This window comes from Bombina bombina, chromosome 3 (genome assembly GCF_027579735.1).
Source record: "Bombina bombina isolate aBomBom1 chromosome 3, aBomBom1.pri, whole genome shotgun sequence".
Lineage (NCBI taxonomy): Eukaryota > Metazoa > Chordata > Amphibia > Anura > Bombinatoridae > Bombina > Bombina bombina.
Window position 1 is genome coordinate 562,998,579 of NC_069501.1, and position 16,036 is coordinate 563,014,614.

Below are 16,036 nucleotides of genomic sequence, written 5' to 3' on the forward strand. Positions count from 1 at the left end.
ATTATCTAATTTGTTTTATTCTCTTTCTATTCTTTGATGAAAAGCATATCTAGATATGCTCACTAGCTGCTGATTGGTTGCTGCACATAGAAGCATCATGTGATTGGCTCACCATGTGCATTGCTTTTTCTTCAAATAAGGATATTTAACAAATGAAGCAAAATAAATTATGGAAGTAAATTGTAATATTGTTTAAATTTCTATTCTCTATCTGAATAATGAAAGAAAGATTTTGGGTTTAGTGGCCCTTTAATAAGTTAAAGGGAAAGCTCCAATGGGGAGAAAACTTACTGAATGATAGTGATAGTTTACAGGGTCCGCCCCACTGAAGCAGACAAGCTTAAGGGTGTGCACTGGGTTAAAGGGTAGGCCTCATTGTGACACACAATGACCTAATGATAAATTTAATAGGTTAAAATGTCAGTCTCACTCCAGAGCAGTGACATGTTAAATGTTTCTTGTAGAGAATATTTGGAGGTAAGTTACAATCATCTTGGGTATAGCAATAGGCAAAGCATATACAGCACCTTCACAATATTGCTAGTGAAGGTGCAACATTGTACTCAGTACCTTGGTAATCAACAGTATATTCACATAATGCAGGGTTAAATAAGAAAAATGCCCACTCAAAGATACAAGAAAACTGGGATATCTTTTTAAAAAGGATTTTACCTTTTACAAAAGTGTCTCCTTTTACATTTAAATGTCCTTTTTAGTGCAAAAAAACTAATATAAATAATAATATTAGTCAATGGATCTAAGGGAATAAAATTTTTGTTTCTTTCTCATTTTTCTTGGCCATAAAGCACCATTTCTATTGGAACATGATGAGATGGCTATATTAATGTTAATGTAGGTTTTTTAACCTATAAATTATAATATAAGCATTTATTTGCTGCCTCACTGTTAGGTTGTTCTATTAAACTGTCAATTTTAATGGAGCCATCTTATAAATGTAAAGGAAGTCTATAAGGATTGAGTTTCTAGATCCAATCAATAATACAATTGGTGATAACATGGAATAAAACTAGGAAATTTGAATGGTGTCTCGAATGCTGGAGTTGCTGGAAATAAAGGAGGTGATAATCAGTGGACATCCTTCAAGCAAAAATATGAGGTATGCCACATAATCTAGATTTTAGGAAATTATAAATAATATATGTTTGTAGAGTCAAGAAACTGTATATAAAAGTCTTCCTTCTTGTTGGATGTATGTTCCATATAAGGTGAGAAAAAAAAGAAAAAATAACTTTGCATTGAATAAAGTTTCTCATATAAAGGGTTATATAAATAAATACATCTACTATTGAAATCCTGTGCATGAGACCCTTTTTATAATATTATAGCATAACCTACTAAAAACATACTTTGTTTTTTAAAGATTGACAGCAATTTTGAGTTCTGAAAGATGGTGTTCTTTACTCATAACAAAAGGTCTCAAAAACTCTACACCATCCATCATGCAGAGGATATCTTCTTATCTCATATCATGTTTGTAAAGGGGGTGATGAGATGACAAGGTCTCCTATGCATGATATGCCTTTACCTTTCTAAACAAGCCCATGCCACCTTTGTAGCACATAAGGGATAGTAAAGAATGCAACTTCCTTCTTTTTCAGAAACATTATCCTGTAATTGTTAGGTTTGACTCTCTCTGTATGTGTACAGCTACTCCACAGCATAGTACATATATAGAACAGTAAGGTAAATTAAAGTCTTTTGACAATTTACGGTATGTATTGAATCCAACCCAATGCTCAGAGGAAAATGGCTTGACCCCTTTTTACCCTTGTACCCAGCTGTGATTAACTGGTTGTGGTGCAGCAGCCATGGTAAATCCACCCTGGGGTGGTAGAGCTGAGTCGAAGTTGAAATCCATCTCATCATTATCCATAAAGTCATTGAGAATAATTGATTCTACATCACACTCCAATGTTCCATTAAACATGTCTAAGTCAAGGTCTGCAGGAAATCTGTCCTGATTGTACACTTGTGGGTGATGGTGGTGGTGGTGGTGATGGTACATGCCTTGATATGGAGCTTCTAGTAAGCTCCCATGTCCACCCTGGTTGCTGAAATAGGAATGATGTTGTGATGAAGCCAAGCCACATGACTCAGAGTTCACCAGTCCACCAGCATTGGCTAAGGCACTGTTATTGACAGAGCAGTGATGGTTAAGAGTGGATGGGTGGTACAAGCTGTGATTCTTCATCAAGTTGGTAGAGTAGGGCACCAGGCCTGAGTCACAGCTGCTTAACATGCCAGAGTTCTGTCTATGGTTACGCTGTGCTCCTACCACAGGGGATAACCCTGTCTCTCCCTGTGCAGTACCTTCTTTATGTCCATAAGTCATGGTAGAAAGGAGATCTTGAATGGAAGAATTCCTGTAAGTACTGCCTGAAGAGAAGGCAGCTTGCTTGTTCTCCTGAATTGTCTGCATAGGCAATCTTCTCATCATGCCTATAGCTGGTTGGCTGTAAATAGAGCCACAGTAGGTGCCAGAAGGAGGGCTCAGAGATGGGCACTTGGAGGAAAAGGAAAATCCTGGACTACGTTGACGTAGGGCTGTCCCAGATGTCACACTATATCCATCCTGCAACTCGTCCATCAGGTGGTCTGCCAGCCCATCACCTAATCCAATAGTGCCTGTCAACTCAGCTAATCGTGGCATTTCCACTGAGCATCGAGCGCTAGGTGAAAGGGCACTGGATGGGCTGGGATACATAAGAGGAGAAGAGGGTGCAACTTCATCATCATCTAAGTCATCTGGCTCTTGATTAGACATGATAGGAGAAAGTCTTCCACTCACTGAGCCAACTGTGGTATTAGACCTGTTGTGGAAATCAGCCCATACTTCAAAGTCATCACTGGTATGCGAAGATGGGCTCTCTGACCATTTGGCATGTTGGGAGGAAGGGCTGCCCTCATTTGTCTGATCTGGGGCCGTCTGCACCTGTTGCTGCTTCTTCTTTCCAGCCTTGCCCTTTATCCGAAGGAATTTACCCCCTGTGCTGTCCATTGAAGCTGCACGCCTTCGTGGGGTCTTTCCAGTTTTACCACCTTCTGGGTTCAACATCCACCAAGAACTTTTCCCTGTTCCCTCATTCTGAACCCTGATAAAGCGTGTATGGAGTGACAGGTTATGCCGGATGGAGTTCTGAAAAGAAAAATACAAAAACAGATTAGACGTGAAGACTGCCAAGGATCAATGACAAATAGTAAACATGATATGTTATATAGTCATGAAGACAGGCTAACCACACCAGTTGTTATATATTGTGAACATGCATTTAATAATACTTAGAAAAAAGAAGGGGAAAAAAGTATGTATAATTTCCATTACAGTCCTGATAAACAAATTATTTCTACATCCTTGTATTATTTATGTTGTTGTCATACATGAGAGAAAGTAAAACCAGTATAATGTGAGTATAAAGCAATGACTAAAGGTGTTGACATTTTACAAACAATTTGACTGATTAATGCCACCAGCAGCATAGCAGCATGGGCATCTGGAGTGGGGGCAAAAGGGAGAATTTTGCTTTTTATATAGTCAAGCACAAGCACCAACGTGAGTCACTTTTTGAAGCTGATGAACCACAAGTTTTATTATGTGTAAGTTTGTGCATAGAACAAGTGATTATCTTTTGCTGCACATGTTGCCACTGATAATATTTCCACATTGCAACTAGTAAAATGGCTGTGAATGCCCATGACTAATATATTAATTTTCAAAAATATGAGGCTTGGCTACACTTACGCTGTCATTGCTTAAACTAGTATTGAGCTCCTCTGTGGAACTTCTAAAGACCACGTTCCAGGAAACTGTATGTACTTTAGTGATATAAACACATCTTCATAAATATAATAGCTTTATTTGCATGCATTATATCTACCTAGACTTTCCCTATGATAAATAAACAGTGCTTGCATATCCATTCCACGGACTGCTCGTTCGTTAGAGTTTTATACTTTGGAAATATGATTGGTTTTCTGCCAACATACAGAATAGAAGGAGGTAAAATCAAGGTAAGCAAAACACACTTAACAAGAAGGAGGCCAAAGGAGAAAGAAGGACAATCCATGTGTGGGAGGGAAAGATAAGGAGGAGACAGTGCTATCAATCCATAGATAAATAAAGGGTAAAGCAGATTAAGGCCAGATTATTGATGGCTAATACAATATGTGCAAGCACATCATTGATTGCTCATAAAGAAATAGTTTGACTTCGTACTCTACTACTACTTAATGTAATCATCTTTCTATTAGGGCCGCAAACACAAACATTTGCTTATCAGCTTAAAGGGACACTGAACCCAAAATTTTTCTTTTGTGATTCAGATAGAGCATGCAATTTTAAGCAACTTTCAAATTTACTCCTATTATCAATGTTTCTTCGTTCTCTTGCTATCTTTATATAAAAAAGAAGGCATCTAAGCTTTTTTCTTGGTTCAGAACTCTGGACAGCAGTTTTTGATTGGTGGATGAATTTATCCACCAATCAGCAAGGACAACCTAGGTTGTTCACCAAAAATGGGCCGGCATCTAAACTTACATTCTTGCATTTCAAATAAAGATACCCAGAGAATAAAGAACATTTGATAATAGGAGTAAATTAGAACGTTGCATAAAATGTCATGCTCTATCTGAATCACAAAAGAAAGAATTTGGGTTCAGTGTCCCTTTAATCTGGAATCTGGTAATGAAACAATTAAAAACAAAAAACAATTATCCTTTCGCCACTACTGACCACAAATATTTTTTGTGTTCCAGATATTTTACTCAACTACTCGAGAATCAAATGGGCGTTGTACTAAAACGTTTTCTATCGTCCACAATAAGAGCAGCATTTAAAGGGACATTAAACACCTCAACATATTAATATAAATTGTTTAATTATATGTAGTAAAAAAAACTTTGCAGTGTACTTTCACTATGCATTTTGTTCTTTCCTGTAATTTAATCCAGAATAGTATGGGCTTTCTCAGTTCATGTTAAACATGGAAGTGCAGACACAGCTCAGCTATATTCCACACAGTCATTGGTTGCACACTCTAGTAAGCCATTTTAACCATTCCTAATTGGCTTCAGCAGAAAAGATAACATAAGTTACAATATGGCGGCACCCACTGCTTTATGGACCCTTATTTTTTCAATATTTAAACAACTAATAATATACATGCACAAAGTATTCTCATGCTAATCTTTGCTTTGAATACAACATTCAAGCAATTATTTATTTAGGGCTAGATTACAAGTGGAGCGCCAAATATCGCCTGCGCACAAGCGACATTAGCACTCCACTTTGCAATACCAGTGTGCGCTAATATTTGCTGGTATTACAAGTTAAGCACAATTCAAGGAGAGGAGACAATGGCACTACTCAAACTTGACTAGTAAAAGTTATATTTTAATTTCCTAATTTTTTGCATTAATAATAACGTTCATAGAGTGCTATATTTGTACCCTTTTGTCAGTCCCTCACTGATTTTTTGTAAAGTTAAGCACAATGCAAATGCGACTTCGCTCACAAGAGCGCGCTTCCATAGTCTCCAAGTAGTGCAGCAATGGCAGCATGTTTAAATATATGTGTATGATTATATACCTATATATTTATGTGTTAATATGTGTTTATACACATATTCAAAGAAGAGGTGATATCCAGCTGATAAAAGGTAACAACTTTATTGAAGATTCAATTAAAATCCGGAGAACAGCACAGCATACACTTGACACAAGAGGATATAGCAAAGCAAAACAGGCTTACGCGTTTCAGCGGTAAGTCATATTAACACATAAATATATATGTATATAAGCATATACATATATATTTACTGGGAACACCCAATTCCTATAGACCGCAATGTAAAGGCACTTTTCAGTGCCATTTTTTTCTAACACCCCACTCCCGCCAACTTTAAAGCACAAAACTGCCTAGTGCAGTTGTTTTTTATTTTTTTTAAAAATGCAACTTTTTTTTAAATAAAAATCTGTAATGCCCTCTATTTTGAGGACATTTGGGCCACTTTTAGAAAATTGTTGGCAGTAGCTGTAACCAGATACTTGTAATGGCTGGTTATTTATCGCGTGCCCGCAAACGGGCAAATTTGCCGTTTACGGTCGTGCGATAATTTAGCACTCCACTTGTACTCTAGCCCTTAGTGTTTAATGTCCCTTTAAACAAGCTGAAATGTGTTTTGCCTGAATTCATGTGGGTTAAAACTGTTAAAATATATGCTGAAACTAAACAGCAGTATCATTTGTGCCCTTCCTTTTAAAGGGACATTAAAAACTTTAAGATGGTAATATAAAATAATACACTGTGTGCAGAATTATTAGGCAAATGAGTATTTTGACCACATCATCCTCTTTATGCATGTTGTCTTACTCCAAGCTGTATAGGCTCGAAAGCCTACTACCAATTAAGCATATTAGGTGATGTGCATCTCTGTAATGAGAAGGGGTGTGGTCTAATGACATCAACACCCTATATCAGGTGTGCATAATTATTAGGCAACTTCCTTTCCTTTGGCAAAATGGGTCAAAAGAAGGACTTGACAGGCTCAGAAAAGTCAAAAATAGTGAGATATCTTGCAGAGGGATGCAGCACTCTTAAAATTGCAAAGCTTCTGAAGCATGATCATCGAACAATCAAGCGTTTCATTCAAAAAAGTCAACGCGGTCGCAAGAAGCGTGTGGAAAAACAAAGGCGCAAAATAACTGCCCATGAACTGAGAAAAGTCAAGCGTGCAGCTGCCAAGATGCCACTTGCCACCAGTTTGGCCATATTTCAGAGCTGCAACATTACTGGAGTGCCCAAAAGCACAAGGTGTGCAATACTCAGAGACATGGCCAAGGTAAGAAAGGCTGAAAGACGACCACCACTGAACAAGACACACAAGCTGAAACGTCAAGACTGGGCCAAGAAATATCTCAAGACTGATTTTTCTAAGGTTTTATGGACTGATGAAATGAGAGTGAGTCTTGATGGGCCAGATGGATGGGCCCGTGGCTGGATTGGTAAAGGGCAGAGAGCTCCAGTCTGACTCAGACGCCAGCAAGGTGGAGGTGGAGTATTGGTTTGGGCTGGTATCATCAAAGATGAGCTTGTGGGGCCTTTTCGGGTTGAGGATGGAGTCAAGCTCAACTCCCAGTCCTACTGCCAGTTTCTGGAAGACACCTTCTTCAAGCAGTGGTACAGGAAGAAGTCTGCATCCTTCAAGAAAAACATGATTTTCATGCAGGACAATGCTCCATCACACGCGTCCAAGTACTCCACAGCGTGGCTGGCAAGAAAGGGTATAAAAGAAGAAAATCTAATGACATGGCCTCCTTGTTCACCTGATCTGAACCCCATTGAGAACCGGTGGTCCATCATCAAATGTGAGATTTACAAGGAGGGAAAACAGTACACCTCTCTGAAAGTTGTCTGGGAGACTGTGGTTGCTGCTGCACGCAATGTTGATGGTGAACAGATGAAAACACTGACAGAATCCATGGATGGCAGGCTTTTGAGTGTTCTTGCAAAGAAAGGTGGCTATATTGGTCACTGATTTGTTTTTGTTTTGTTTTTGAATGTCAGAAATGTATATTTGTGAATGTTGAGATGTTATATTGGTTTCACTGGTAAAAATAAATAATTGAAATGGGTATATATTTGTTTTTTGTTAAGTTGCCTAATAATTATGCACAGTAATAGTCACCTGCACACACAGATATCCCCCTAAAATAGCTATAACTAAAAACAAACTAAAAACTACTTCCAAAACTATTCAGCTTTGATATTAATGAGTTTTTTGGGTTCATTGAGAACATGGTTGTTGTTCAATAATAAAATTAATCCTCAAAAATACAACTTGCCTAATAATTCTGCACTCCCTGTAAATCGCATATATAAAAAAAACCTCTGCAATATACTTTCATTATTTATTTTGTGCCCTTTGTCTTTTTGCATGCTGGGTAGCGATTGTATTAAAAGTTGAAAGTAAACTTTTTTCGTGCGAGCACTAACACAATACCGTACGTGCAAAAAGCAGAAGTTAGGATATTGCATACATGTTAACTTATTCCCCCATAGAAGTCAATGGAGCAAAAAAGTGGAAAAAACCCATAACACCCTACTCGCCTGCAAACCAGATCACATATTCTTAAAGGGATAGTAAACACCAAAAAATAATTATGATTCAGATAGAGCATACAATTTTAAACACCTTTCCAATTTAATTCTATTATGAAATTTTCTTCATTTTCTTGTTATCCATTACCGAAGGGACAGCATTGCACTACTGACAGGAAGCTGATCTATTTAGCCAATCACAAGAGACAAATGTGTACAGGCACCAATTAGCAGCAGCTCCCACTAGTGTATGATATGTGCGTATTCATTTTTTTAACAAGGGATACTAAGAGAACGAAGCACATTTGAAAATAGAAGTGAATTTAAAAGTGTCTTAAAATGTCATGCTCTATCTGAATCATGCAAGTTTAATTTTGACTTTCCTATCCCTTTAAATGCACTAACCCGACATGAAAATATGAATATTTCACATTCCAATGTTCTTCACACACACACACACACATATATATATATATATATATATATATATATATATATATATATATAATGCATATTTATTTTACTATGCTTAATTAAACATTTTATGGGGGATTTGATGTCTATCCTACCCCAGAGACAGGTTTAAAAATGCAGTATCTGCATATTGATAATACATTTGCTGCTCTATTATGTGCTGATGTGTACCTACACAGAATATAAAACATTTACATTATTTACATAACATTTTTTTCTGGTTAAGGAGACAAGGTTAATGCTGTACTTGGTGAAACTCACATTTTATTTACTTTAGTTCATGTGTTGGGTATTGTATTTAGGAATATAATTTAGACTGTTCTGATATTTGTATACAAACACCATTATATGACACCTAGTAAATGTGTGTGGCCCATCAATATTATCAATATCCTTTGCGGGTTCATATCCTTGCTATGTGAAATGGGTTTCACAGATAGGTGCTAGACAAAAGCGTTGCTTGGACATGTTACAAGTCATGTTAGCTGTATTTTCTTTGGGGCAAAGTGCAGAATTTTATTTTGGAGTTTCCATTTATTGAAAAAAAAAATAAACCTAAGTATTTTTTATATTTGACTAATAATCTGTAAGATTACAATAGCTGTGCATGATGTAGAAAAAAAAATGGTTCCTGTCTGTCCAAGACAGTTTTATGATACAAAGAAAATGTAAATAAAGTTTAATCCTGCTCCCTGGTTTCTGTAGTTTTGATCATTATGTGCCCACATAAAAAAAATATTTGCTCCATTTTTAGTTTCAGGTCAATTGTGTTCACAAACGTGCTCTATATCCAGACTTCCCTGTATATTTATTTATACTTAAAATAAGGACTTTAAGGCACAGTAAAGCTAAAATGAAAGTTAAATTGATTGGATACAGCAAGGAATTTTAACCAATTTTCCAATTTACTTCTATAATCAATTTTGCTTAGTTCTCTTGGTATCCTTTATTAAAGAGTAATTCTAGGTAGGTGATCTCAGGAGCATGCATCATGTGTCTAAATCCATCTGACAGCAGTATTTGCAACATTGTTTATTGCAATGTTATACAATGTTGTAAATTCTGCTGCCATAGACTGCTAAAGACATGTGCGCACTCCTATCATATCATCCTACCTAGGTTTATGCTTTAACAAAGGCTACCAAGAGAATAAAGCAAATTTGATAATAAAAGTAAATTGGAAAGTTGTTTAAAAGTGCATGCCCTATTTGAATAATGAAAGTTTGACTGTTACTTTACTGTCCCTTTAAAGCATACTTAAACATTTACTTTACAGCTGATAGTTATGAAAATTCTAGGTTACAATGATATTATTAATTTTACAGTAGATTAATAAAAACACATAGATTTGCCGGTTTCAAAGATTACAGTTAAATTATTTTTGGCCAGATTACGAGTGGCACGCAGTTATGTGTGAGTGAAATCGCTTAAGCGCAATTGAAGTTAACACACGTCGGAATATTGTGACCACAGAGCTGTGGTTAACTGTTTCGCGAAACATAAAACTGTCACAAAACATATCAAAAATACATTACAAAGTACAATTACACTCATAATAAAACTGTCTAATAAACATTATTTTAAAAAAAGTATTGCGCAAAAAAGTTATAAGGGCTCCAAGATATACTATCTCAGGTTTTTAAAAAAATATTAAAGGCAAAGGGCTTTAACATTGAGATACATACACAGGGCTGCCATCAGGGGGTGACAGGGGTGACTCCTGTCAGGGGCCATATATTTTTTTTTTTTATTTTATTTTGGCTGCCACCAGGGGGTACTACAGCAGAGAGCTATTGAGCGGGGAAAATGTTATTACAAGGAGTAAAGCATTAGCATTTGAGAGTATTTCTGAGTGTGCACTAAACCACTATGCACAGTGTGAGACAGACTTGGCACTTCAGTTTGTACAGTGTGTGCCTGAGTAAGACGGCAGATCATTTTTATTTGCAGAGGAGGTAGGACTAACTTAGTAAATATTTTTTATTTCTTTATGCAATTTCAGATTGTAACTTCAGTGTGGTAGTAGTTGTATGGTGGGGCCAGGGGTCCATAAAAACACATTATCTTAGCAATATGCAGCAGTGTATTTATGATTATTTGACAATGCTGTAGAAATTCTATATTTAAAGCCATGCAGAAAAGTTTCCTCCTCAATACACAAATGGTAGGTGCCTTTTTGGCAGATATGAGGTTTTTTTTTTATTAATATATATATATATATATATATATATATATATATATATATATATATATATATATATATATATATTACATTCCAGTTTACTGCCCCTTTTTGCAAGGACTTTCCAGGTGCAAGGAGGGATTTTATCTAAGATTTTTACATCTGCATAAAATGTTATACTCTCAGACTAAGATTGCTCAGTGTTTGAAATGAGACAGGTTAACTTAACACTGTTCAGTTTACACTACAGCTGACTTAATTTTGAAATACATACAAACAAACATAAATCCTGCATTTAACCAGATCTAATGGTATGAGACTGAGTACCACAGCTTATGGTTCCACCAAGACCATATAGAGTACAGCATTTTCAAAATCCATAAGTATAGCTGACAGATGGGAACATTTGTACACCATATTTGAAGGGGTACTCTTGGTTGGGGAAAATAGGGAAAATGAGGGAAAACCCATATGTCAACCTTTCAAAAGTACTTTTCTTAATCTAGCCATCTACCCAGATCATTAATGTACAATTTTGAATTCACAGAAGTATTTTTGTTTGCACATTTACAAAGATGAGTCTTTAAAAAGTGATATCTTAATTTCTGCAATTTTTTTATCATGCATGCACATACTGTTGATTTAGGGGATGCAATGTGCAGAAATGTTACCACCTGTGAGTGTTTCTGGGGGTGTCTGTGTCTCTGTGAGGGTGGGTGTGTGTATGTATGTCTTTGTGTATTTGTGTATTTTCTCTGGATGCCTCTGTGAGGATGGGTGTGTATGTCTTCATGTGTTTTCTGTGGATGTCTCTGTGAGGGTGAGTGGGTGTGTGTATGTATGTATGTCTGTGTTTTCTGTGGATGTCTCGGTGAGGGTGTGTGTGTATGTCTGTGTGTTTTCTGTGGGTGTCTCTGTGTGGGTGTCTCTATGAGGGTGTGTGTGTATGTCTGTGCATTTTCTGTGGGTGACTCTGTGAGAGTGTGTGCATGTCTTTGTGTGTTTTCTGAGGCTCTTTCTGTCGGTATTTCCTTGGGTGTATGTGCAAGTTTGTGTATGAGTTTATGTGTGTGTCCATTGTCTGTTCCTTTTTAGGACATTTTGACCTTACTACTGATTATTCACATCTTTCTACAGACTTTGAGACTAATGAGACCTTTCCAGAAGTCACCAATCCACCATCTAACCTTTAAATCATTGTTTAGGCAGTTCAGGGTCCTTCCTTTCAGCCACTGCATGCTGCTGTCATCATTTAGTTGGCATCTTTCTTTACAAAAAGATAATCAGAACTCCATATTTTGTTTTGTAAATCTCCTTTTTTGACAAAACTGTAGTCTACCTCATTACTTGTAAGGTCAATGTAAACAAGTACTGAGTGTCTGTTTGGGTGTCTGTGTCTGAGTGTGTTTGTGTGTTTCTTTGCGTGTCTGCTAGAGTGCCTATATGTGAATACTTATGCGTGAATGTGTGTTTCAGTGTATGAGTGTGCCTGTGTGTTTCTGTGTTTGTGTGATGTGTTACTACCTTTATAACATTTCCAAGTTTGACTACACTTAAGAATAAAGTGCATATATGTTTTAGTCACTTGGTCAAAAATTGCACATGTCAAAGGGGGGGGGGGGGGGTTGATCAATGGTTAAGTTCCTGTACATACATACACATCTGCATATATATATATGTATGTGTGTACATATTTATTTATGTATTTATATGTGCATATATGTATTTATAGACATATAAACACATAAATATATATGTATACATGTATAGACATAATAAGTACTTTGAAGCCCTTTGCAGTCAAATAGATGAAAACATGAAAATGCATATTTATGCAATATTCAAATTTAATAATGTTTTTAAACTATGTATTTACTGTAAATATTTGACATTCCAATGTTCTGCACATAGCAGAATATGTTATAAGTATTTATAAATATATATTCCTATATATATATATATATATATATATATATATATATATATATATATATATATATATATATACATACAGGGCTGGCTCAACCATGAGACCAAGTGGGTCCAATGGACCCAGGCAGCACTTGACAAGGGGCAGCACTTCAGTGACTGAGTCAGTCACTGTCAGATCCAGACCAGTCCTGTGTCTCTGTGGGAAAATTCACAGGCTCCCAGCAACATACACTCTTCATGCACAGAGACACAAAACTGGTCAGGGGTGACATTTAAGGTCGGACAAGTGCATCTCTTTCCTAACTTCCTTCCAACTTATTGCCTAATTGTGCATTGGTTGCATGCAGGTAGGCAGGCTTAGTAAGGTTAGCAGCTAGGCTAGTAGGTTAATATAGTAATCAGTAATATTGATACTGGGGGTGGGGGGGCATCGTTGCATTCTCGGACCCAGGCAGCACAATTTCTTGGGCCAGCCCTGTATATATATATATATATATATATATATATATATATATATATATATATATATATATATATGTATATACCTATATCTAATTATATAGATAGATAGATAGATGATAGATAGATAGATAGATAGATAGATAGATAGATAGATAGATAGATAGATAGATAGATAGATAGATAGATAGATAGACAGATAGATAGATATTGTACCAAAAATACCATCAGATATATGTAGAAATATGTATTTATGAATAAATAGAACATATTATGCTATGTGAAAATCATTTTAATGTGAAATATTAAGGGTTTTTTTCCACTTTTTTTGCTCCACTGACTTCTATGGGGGGAAAAATGAATGCAGTCTCAATATTCTAACTTTTGTTTTTTGCGCGTGTCGGGTTAGCGTGCAAACAAAAACGTTTTACTTTCAACTTGTAATACAGGCGCTACCTCACGCATGCAAAAAACTTACTTCTAGGTCCACTCGTAATCGGGACCTTTATCGGGCATACAAGCAAAATTAGACTATCTTTCAAGGTTAGGCGGAACTTTACCACGCAAATTATATTAAATAGAAGTAGGTGCTGTGGTCATGGAGGTTTATTCAGTGTAGTGAGACATTAACCAAGCCAACTAGAACATATCACATGAACGTCTCTATGTAAAAAGAGATATTTTAACTCTTTCCACAGTAGTCACATTCTACTGTAAAGGGATTTTATGTAACCAATCAGGAGGCATGCTCCAATATTGCAAGGGAGCGTGCATCTGAGCATGTGCACATACACTGTATTTCCCTCCTCAGTTTAAGGAAGTCTAACAATTTTTTAAATGTACACATGATATTTCCTAGTCAGCTTTTTACACATACGCTGCACCACTTTCAAGTGATTTGGCATACGGGTAATATGTTCCTATACCTATCAGATGTTTGTGTGGTAATATCCTCTGATTAAAAGCTTTAGAATTAGTCAAATCCCTCACCATAAATGCAAATAGTAAATATGGGAAACACAGGATCATGTGAGTATATGTACACAGTGGTCTATATAACAACAAGAAATATCTAAGCAATTAATCTGAAAAGGAGTTATTGACATATTGGTCCTAACCTAGAGAAAATGATACCAATAATTTATTGATAAACATATTGCATAGCATAAGATTTCAATTCAACATGTGACTGCACTGGTCAATTAAAATGTATCTGAGTAAAAAATAAAAAATAAATACAATTTGTGAATCTTTATACTCATTTCTCCCCCTTTCATATCTAGTCTTCAAAGTCTCTGAAGGTTACAGCCCTAGTGCATATCTCTCAGCACAGAGGCTAAAGAAGCACTATTGTAAACCTAGAGGGTGATAAAACTGAATAACAGAGTACAAAGAGTGCAATATATATAAAAGCTTGAAATAAAAGACAGAGGAATACTGAAGGACATAGGGAAAAAAAACAGAAAAGTACTAGATATAGACACGAACGGTATGAGATAAAAAGGTAGGGCTGAGACAAAGAAAAGAAGGTCATGCAGGAGGAAAATGTAATGTTTATTAAAGTTATTATTTATGTCTCACATATACTCATAAAACAGCACAGGTTGGAAAATTGCAATTTTCACACTGGCCACAAGACAACCAGAGGGTCTCTTTCTTCTTCTAATATGTCCCCTAAAGTGCACAAGTGCTGTATAAGGGTCTTTTTTTCATTGACTGTCATAGATATGTACTCAATCCAGGGATGGGGACATTTCCCCCTCTTGCTTTACCAATAGATGTAATGGAATTACTAATAAGGAGTATGATAATGCATTAGGTTACCATAGTAACAAGCCAATATCCCTTCTCTGGTGAAGCAGATGGGTTCTGTAGATTGTGTTGGGAACTCCTTCTACTGGCACCATAAATATCAAGTTTAACACTATACTACACTATAGCTAATTTGTGGGACATTTTGATATTTATATTGATTATGAAAAATACAACCTTAAATTTAATCCCTCAAAAATGTTCAATCAAGGAATGTAAAACAACATTGGATTATACTGTATATTCATTGTTTATTTCGCCTGCTTTTGCTTGTGTCTGTTTCACACCCTCCCTCCAGAAAGGTTGGGTATCTCGGTCATACTTAAAGGGATAGTCTACTCAAGAAATTGTATTGCTTAAAAAGATAGATAATCCCTTTATTACCCACTCTCCAGTTTTGCATAACCAACATGGTTATATTAATATGCTTTTTACCACTGTGATTACCTTGTATCTAAGCCTTTGCAGAGTGCCCTCTTACTTAAGTTCATTTAGCAGACTTGAACTTTAGCCAATCAGTGCTGACTCATAAATAACTCCACGGGAGTGAGCACAATGTTATCTATATGGCACACATGAACTAACACCCTCTAGCTGTCAAAAACTGTCAAATTTATTGAAATATGAGGCGGCCTTCAAGGACTTACAAATCAGCCTATGAGCCTAACTAGGTTTAGCTTTCAACAAAGAATACCAAGAGAGCAAAGCAAATTTGATGATAAAAGTAAATTGGAAAAATGTTTAAAATTACACGCCCGATCTGAATCACAAAAGTTTAATTTTGACTAGACTGTCCCTTTAAAGTCTATACCGGAATGTTAAAAAAAAAGATAATCCCTTTATTACCCATTCCCCAGTTTTGCATAACCAACACAGTTATATTAATGCACTTTTTACCTCTGTAATTACCTTGTTTCTAAGCCTCTGCTGATTGCACCCTTAGTTCTTTTGACAGACTTGCATTTTAGCCAATCAGTGCTGACTCTTAAATAACTCCACAAGAGTTAGCACAATGTTATCTGTATGGCACAACTAGCACTGTCTAACTGTAAACAAAACTG

The 16,036-nt window shown here is 36.2% G+C and overlaps 1 protein-coding gene across 1 annotated transcript in view; it reads right to left on the minus strand.

Annotated features, from left to right (window-relative positions):
• Positions 1–1,216: 1,216 nt before the first annotated feature.
• The window catches only part of FOXO6 (forkhead box O6), an 82,110-nt gene continuing 67,290 nt past the window's right edge, over positions 1,217–16,036 (minus strand). The window contains exon 2 of the mRNA XM_053704782.1: positions 1,217–3,157. Coding sequence (XP_053560757.1) covers positions 1,784–3,157 — 1,374 coding nt within the window. The 3' untranslated portion in view covers positions 1,217–1,783. The remainder of the gene's footprint in view (positions 3,158–16,036) is intronic.